At 46.2% G+C, this 7,500-nt stretch overlaps 1 protein-coding gene across 1 annotated transcript in view; it reads right to left on the reverse strand.

The window, feature by feature from the left end:
- Positions 1–7,500, reverse strand: part of dlg4b (discs, large homolog 4b (Drosophila)) — a 46,204-nt gene that overhangs the window by 3,177 nt on the left and 35,527 nt on the right. The window contains exons 10-17 of the mRNA XM_053482730.1: positions 4,470–4,626; positions 4,170–4,272; positions 2,068–2,173; positions 1,258–1,434; positions 1,129–1,166; positions 915–962; positions 714–815; positions 463–635 (exon numbers count right to left, since the gene is read on the reverse strand). Coding sequence (XP_053338705.1) covers positions 463–635; positions 714–815; positions 915–962; positions 1,129–1,166; positions 1,258–1,434; positions 2,068–2,173; positions 4,170–4,272; positions 4,470–4,626 — 904 coding nt within the window. The remainder of the gene's footprint in view (positions 1–462; positions 636–713; positions 816–914; positions 963–1,128; positions 1,167–1,257; positions 1,435–2,067; positions 2,174–4,169; positions 4,273–4,469; positions 4,627–7,500) is intronic.

Genomic DNA, 7,500 nt, shown 5'->3' on the forward strand with positions numbered 1-7,500 from the left:
CCTCATGTGCTAACTCCTTTAGCATGGTATACAATACTGTCCTAACTGTACCACCTGTAATCATTTGCTCATTGGCACCAAGACTAATCTACCTCTCTATATACTCTCTATATACTGTTTATATATGCAAATAATTCTGCACTCTGAAAATGCACTTCTGTTTAGATGCTAACTGTATTTCGTGTACCTACTGTATATGTGCAGTGACAAATCTAGTTTATTCTAATCTAATCTAATCTAATCTGCCCCACTAGCCACCCATCCACCCCAGATCACAAATCAGATTTTACTCTATGATTGTTAACATGTGGATTTCATTATGGCGTTATGTATCATCTGCCCTACTAATCTCTCTCTCTCTCTCTCTCTCTCTCTCCCTCTCTCTCTCCCTCTCTCACTCTCTCCCTCTCTCTCTCTCTCTCTCTCTCTCTCCCTCTCTCTCTCTCTCCCTCTCTCTCTCACCTGTTCAGCCACCTCCCGTACACTCTGTACGCTCGTCCCATACAGGTGACTGTTGTATTCTCCTGCCTCAATAAACCGGTGACTCTGGATGTCCTTCTCCATCTGTTCCCGTGACGACACAAAGTGATAGTCCCGCCCATCAGCCTCGTAATCCCGCCGTGGCCGCGTTGTATCTGCAGGAATAATGTCACATGGTATTAGCACTACAGGACTCGGCAAGGCATACCTCTACTGCTGTCATGGGGACTCACGAGGCACGCAGGAGCCGAACTTGTCTGGAAATTCGGAGAGGAGATCGTCGTTCACGCGGTCCTTGGATGGTCCGAGAATTATGATTGGACGAGCGTAATGCACTAAAAATAAAACAGATGACATCACACACAAACAACAGCTCAGACACATCTACTGTAACCATGTGCAGCTAACACACACACACACGTGCGCACACTTACCCTCCACCTGTACAACAATTTCATAACTCTGAATGTATTCATCTCGACCTGAAAAACACACACACACACACACACACACACACACACACACAATCTCAGAGCTTAGATTACAACAAATATCACTGTTGATGAAAATTTTCCACTTGTGGCTATAACACACACACACACACACACACACACACACTTTATTTAACCGGTTACAATGTCTCCGTACCTTTTGACCTGAGGCGTGACCACTCCTTCCTCTCAACTCTGGAGAAAGAGTCAGATGGAATAGTGTCAGCCTTAATATCTTGTTTACACACACATACAGACACACTCACTCACACACACACACACACACCTGCGTTTGCTGGGGATGTAGCCGGTCTCCTCCAGGTCTCCATGTGGAGAGAGACGTCTCGCCTGCCACCACTCCTCATCACTGCAGTCGAGAACATGAAGAATGTCACCGAAGCGGAAACTCACAGCCTGAGTGAGGAAGCCACCGTCCGCCGTCTTATCGTAATCAAACAGAGCTCTGAGAGAGAGACACGCAGAGAGAGAGACACGCAGAGAGAGAGACACGCAGAGAGAGAGAGACACGCAGAGAGAGAGAGAGACACGCAGAGAGAGAGAGAGAGACACGCAGAGAGAAAGACACGCAGAGAGAGAGAGAGAGACACGCAGAGAGAAAGACACGCAGAGAGAGAGAGAGACACGCAGAGAGAGAGACATGCAGAGAGAGAGAGAGAGAGACACGCAGAGAGAGAGAGACGCAGAGAGAGAGAGAGACACGCAGAAAGAGAGAGAGAGAGAGAGACACGCAGAGAGAGAGAGAGAGACACGCAGAGAGAGAGAGACGCAGAGAGAGAGAGAGAGAGAGAGAGAGACACGCAGAGAGAGAGAGAGAGAGAGAGACACGCAGAGAGAGAGAGAGAGACACGCAGAGAGAGAGAGAGAGAGAGAGAGACACGCAGAGAGAGAGAGAGAGAGAGAGAGAGAGAGATTTTATTGTAGATTCCACTAAACTTTTCATTAATATCCAAAATGTGCCACAATCAGCTATATAAAGCCTTTATCTGATTGGCTGCTTGTTAAAAACACTCTAATCTCATAGGTTGATGAAATCAAATATGGTATTCCAAAATCTGATTGGCTGAAAGACAGTTACCTGATGAAAAAACTTCTCTTACTGGTCCGCAGTGACGAGGAACCCAAACTGCTGTTCATCAGCTGCTCACGCAAGTCATGGATTTTAGCTTCAAATCGACTGTACTCTACACACACACACACACACACACACACACACACACAAACATACACAGAGTTTGAGTATGAAGGGGTGCAGTGTATTGCCTTATAAAAACCTTTCTGTCTATTGTGGCGTGTACTGGTTTATAATCATTTTTATTATTTTATACAGTTCTATATTTCTTCACATTGGTGTGTACTGGTTTACAATGGAGTGTACTGGTTTACAATGGAGTGTACTGGTTTATAATGGAGTGTACTGGTTTATAATGGAGTGTACTGGTTTATAATGCTCTTGTATTTATATTAAATAAAGCGTGCCTCTTTTGTGCCTGATTCTTATTCTGCATAAAGATATGTGATAGTGTGTGTAGTCTCACCCTCAGTTCTATACTGGGCAATAAGGGTCTGTGATGGCATGTGATGAAATGTGATGATGTGTGATGGCGTGTGATGGCGTGTGATGGCATGTGATAGAGTATTATGGTGTGTTATGGTGTGTGATGGTGTGTGATGGCATGTGATGGCTTGTGATGGCTTGTGATGGCTTGTGATGGCGTGTGATGGTGTGTGATGGCGAGGTATGGTGTGTGATGGATTGTTATGGTGTGTGATGGCTTGTGATGGTGTGTGATGGCGTGTGATGGTGTGTGATGGCGAGGTATGGTGTGTGATGGCTTGTGATGGCGTGTGATGGCGTGTGATGGCTTGTGATGGCGAGGTATGGTGTGTGATGGTGTGTGATGGCGTGTGATGGTGTGTGATGGTATGTGATGGCTTGTGATGGCTTGTGATGGCGTGTGATGGTGTGTGATGGCTTGTGATGGCGAGGTATGGTGTGTGATGGCGTGTGATGGCATGTGATGGCTTGTGATGGCGTGTGATGGTCTGGTATGGTGTGTGATGGCTTGTAATGGCGTGTGATGGCTTGTGATGGCGTGTGATGGTGTGGTATGGTGTGTGATGGTGTGTGATGGTGTGGTATGGTGTGTGATGGTGTGTGATGGCTTGTGATAGTGTGTGATGGTTTGTGATGGTGTGTGATGGTGTGTGATGGCGTGTGATGGTGTGGTATAGTGTGTGATGGCTTGTGATGGTGTGTGATGGCTTGTGATGGTGTGTGATGGTTTGTGATGGTGTGTGATGGCTTGTGATGGCGTGTGATGGTGTGGTATGGTGTGTGATGGCTTGTGATGGTGTGTGATGGCTTGTGATGGTGTGTGATGGTTTGTGATGGTGTGTGATGGCTTGTGATGGCGTGTGATGGTGTGGTATAGTGTGTGATGGCTTGTGATGGTGTGTGATGGCTTGTGATGGTGTGTGATGGTTTGTGATGGTGTGTGATGGCTTGTGATGGCGTGTGATGGTGTGGTATGGTGTGTGATGGTGTGTGATGGCGTGTGATGGCTTGTGATGGCGTGTGATGGTGTGGTATGGTGTGTGATGGCTTGTGATGGTGTGTGATGGCTTGTGATAGTGTGTGATGGTTTGTGATGGTGTGTGATGGCTTGTGATGGCGTGTGATGGTGTGGTATAGTGTGTGATGGCTTGTGATGGTGTGTGATGGCTTGTGATGGTGTGTGATGGTTTGTGATGGTGTGTGATGGTGTGGTATGGTGTGTGATGGTGTGTGATGGCGTGTGATGGTGTGTGATGGCTTGTGATGGCGTGTGATGGTGTGGTATAGTGTGTGATGGCTTGTGATGGTTTGTGATGGCGTGTGATGGTGTGGTATGGTGTGTGATGGTGTGTGGTGGCGTGTGATCGTGTGTAATGACGTGTGATGGCGTGTAATGACGTGTGAAGATGTGTGATGGCGTGTGATGGCATGTGATGGTGTGGTATGGTGTGTGATGGTGTGTGGTGGCGTGTGATCGTGTGTAATGACGTGTGATGGCGTGTAATGACATGTGAAGGTGTGTGATGGCGTGTGATGGTGTGTGATGGTGTGTGATGGCATGTGATGGTGTGTGATGGCGTGTGATGGTGTGTAATGACGTGTGATGGCGTGTGCAGCCTCACCCTCGGGTCTGTACTGGGCGATAATGGTGACAGTTTGTCCAGCGTTCTTCAGTGCTGCTGCAGCCTGCTCATGAGTTGCATGTCTTAAATCCACACCATTCACCTGCACACACATGTCAAAATATATGTAAATTAACACAATCAAAATAATTATTTAAGTGTGTATGAGATGTAAACGTGTATGAATCAGAATGATCAGATCGTCCCTGATGAACAAGCCGAGGGAGACGGTGCTAAGGGGAAAAACTCCCTGTATGTATGTATGTTAGTATTTAATGTGTGTGTGTGTGTGTGTCTCACACTTAGTATCTGGTCTCCTTTGCGCAGTTCTCCGCTCAGGTCTGCAGGACCTCCAGCGAGGATAAAGGAGATGAAGATTCCCTCACCATCTTCACCTCCCACTATGTTAAAGCCTAAACCTGACAAACCACGATGGATCATCACACGCCTTGGCTCCCTGAGAGACAGACAGACAATCAGAGACAGACAGACAGAAATAAACAGACAGACCGAGAGATTATCACTCACTCATTGTCTATACCACTTTATCCTGTATTTAGGGTCATGGGGGCGGAGCCTATCCCAGGGGACGTAAGGCACGAGGCGGGGTACACACTGGACTGCCAATTTATCACAGGCCACATACATACACACACTCACACACTACGGGTAATTTGGGAACAATTATCCTAATCTGCATGTCTTTGGAATGTGGGAGGGAACCGGAGTCCCGGAGGAAACCCACCAAGCACGAGGAGAACATGCAAACTCCATGCACACAGAGACGGGAACCGAACTCAGATCCTGGAAGTGCAAGGTGACAGGGGTAACCACTACACCACTGCGCTGCCTACAGTGAGATTGTACGGTTTGACTTTGGTCATTGTCTTCATTAGCCAGCAGAGGGCGGCAAAGGCTAAACATAGATAGATAGATAGATAGATAGATAGATAGATAGATAGATAGATAGATACTTTATTCATTCGCATGGGACACAAGTAGTTACATTTAGAAAATCAGAAAAATAAGGTAAAAACAGTCCTATAAAAACACAAACAAAAAAATAGGTAAAAGCTCCTGTCCATATTATTCTGCAAAGTCAGTAGATTTGTGCAAAATGTGCAAAAGGTTTGTGTTTACTGAGAATGTAATGCTATGGCCTGACTTGTGTGTGACTGTGATCCAGGCCACCAGCTATGAGCTCACGCCAATCTCTGTCAGTTGGTCTTTTAGGAGCAGCAGCTGGATGGTGTTAAAGGCACTGGAGAAGTCCAGGAATGTAATCCCCACAGCACCACTGCTCCGATCCAGGTGAGACAGAGATCTGTGGATCCTCCAGGTGATGGCATCCTCCACAACCACCTTCTCCTGGTATGCAAACTGTAGGGGGTCAAGAGCATGACTGACCTGTGATCTCAGGTGATGCATCAGTGTCTGCTCTAAGGTCTTTATAATGTGTGATGTCAGAGTGACTGGTCTGAAATCGTTCATGGTTGCTTTGGTACTGGGATGATGCAGGATGCTTTCCACAGCTGAGTAACCTTCTGTTCCAGGCTGAGGTTTAAGATGTGCTGAAGAGCCTCTTCCAGCTTCATTGCGCAGGCTTTGAGTAGTCAAGGTGATACTCCGTCTGGGTCGGCTCCTTTGCTGGAGCGAAGTCTCTTTAGCTCTCTACACACCTGGGCTGTTGTGATTTCAGGTGGAGGGACAGTTTCCTCTTTTCTAAATTCTAAACTGGAGAGGATGGAGTTGGAGTTAGAAGGAGGGGCAGTGGGGTTTGCAGTGTTCTGAACTGTAAATGAGTTGGTATTGGGAGAGAGGGAGGGGTGCATGCAGGTGGGGGTTGGAGGTACGAGGTACAGTGCTCTGAGGAGTGAATGAGTTGGAGTGGTCAAACCTATTGAAAAAGTTATTACACTGGTTTGCTCTCCCCACATCTCCCTTAATGGTTTCATACCGTTTTGAACTGCACCCAGTGATTGTCTTCATTCCATTCCACACCTCCTTCATACTGTTGTTCTGCAGTTTCTGCTCCAGCTTCCTCTTGTACTGCTCCTTCGCCCCCCCTAAACTGAACCTTGAGTTCCTTTTGCACCTGCTTGATCTCCTGCTGATCACAACTTTCAAAAGCTGTCTTTTTTTAGTTAAGAAAGCTTTGATGTCACTTGTGATCCAGAGCTGGTTGTTTGCAAAGCAGCGTACAGTTCTAACAGGAAGAGCAACATCCATGTAAAAGTTGATGGAATCAGTTGTGCAGTGTACAATGTCCTCAATATTCCCACTGTGTGACCCTTACAGCACATCCCAATCTGTCGTTTTGAAACCGTCTCCTAGAGCGTGCTCTGATTCAGGAGACCACTTCCTGAATAAACGGACGGTTGTGGGTGGCCTCATAACTTTTGGTTTGTAGTTGGGTTTAAGCAGAATGAGGTTGTGATCTGATTTCCCCAGTGGGGGAAGTGAAGTGGTACTGAATGCGTCCTTTACATTTGCATACACTTAGTCGATAGTTTTACTTCACCTGGTGTTACAGTCCACATACTGGGTGAAAGCAGGTCAAATCAAAATTCAAATTCTATTGGTCACACACACAGTCATACACAGTACGATATGCAGTGAAATGATTATACGACCGCCGGTGACCTTAAAAAGAGAATTAAAGCTTATAATAAGAAATAAATATGAATAAAAGAAATACGATAGAAAATTAAATTTAACTAGGATAAAAATATAAATAAAAATAGAAATATACTGTACAATAGAACATTTAAAAAAAAAATTAATTTGGTGAAAGGAAGAGCGTGTTCAAATATGCATAAAAGTGTCTTATTAAGGTGACTTATTAAAGTGTCTTTGTCCAGAATGTAAACATAAATATATAAGTGTAGGTGTGCGTAAATGTGTCCATAGTGTCCATGGATGTTAAAAAGATGTTATTAGTCCTGTGTTGTGATGTGATTGAGAAACCGTATCTCCTGTGGGAAGAAGCTCCTCCTCAGTCTCTCGGTGTTGGCCCTCAGGGAGCGGAATCACTTCACAGACCCCAACAGAGAGAACAGTCCATTGTTTGGATGGCTGAGGTCCTTCACCATCTTCCTGGCCTTGGTCCAGCACCGCTTGCTGTAGATCGAGTGCAGGTCAGGGAGCTCGGTGCGGATGATGCGCTCAGCTGATCGCACCTCCCTCTGTAGAGCTCGTCTGTCTTGCATGGTGCTGTTCCCGAACCAGGTCGTGATGTTTCCCGTCAGGATGCTCTCTATGTACAGGAGTGGAAATTCCTGAGCACCTTAGAGGGCAGACTGAAGTATGTGACAGGACCATGACAGGTCCT

This window comes from Clarias gariepinus, chromosome 22 (genome assembly GCF_024256425.1).
Source record: "Clarias gariepinus isolate MV-2021 ecotype Netherlands chromosome 22, CGAR_prim_01v2, whole genome shotgun sequence".
NCBI lineage: Eukaryota > Metazoa > Chordata > Actinopteri > Siluriformes > Clariidae > Clarias > Clarias gariepinus.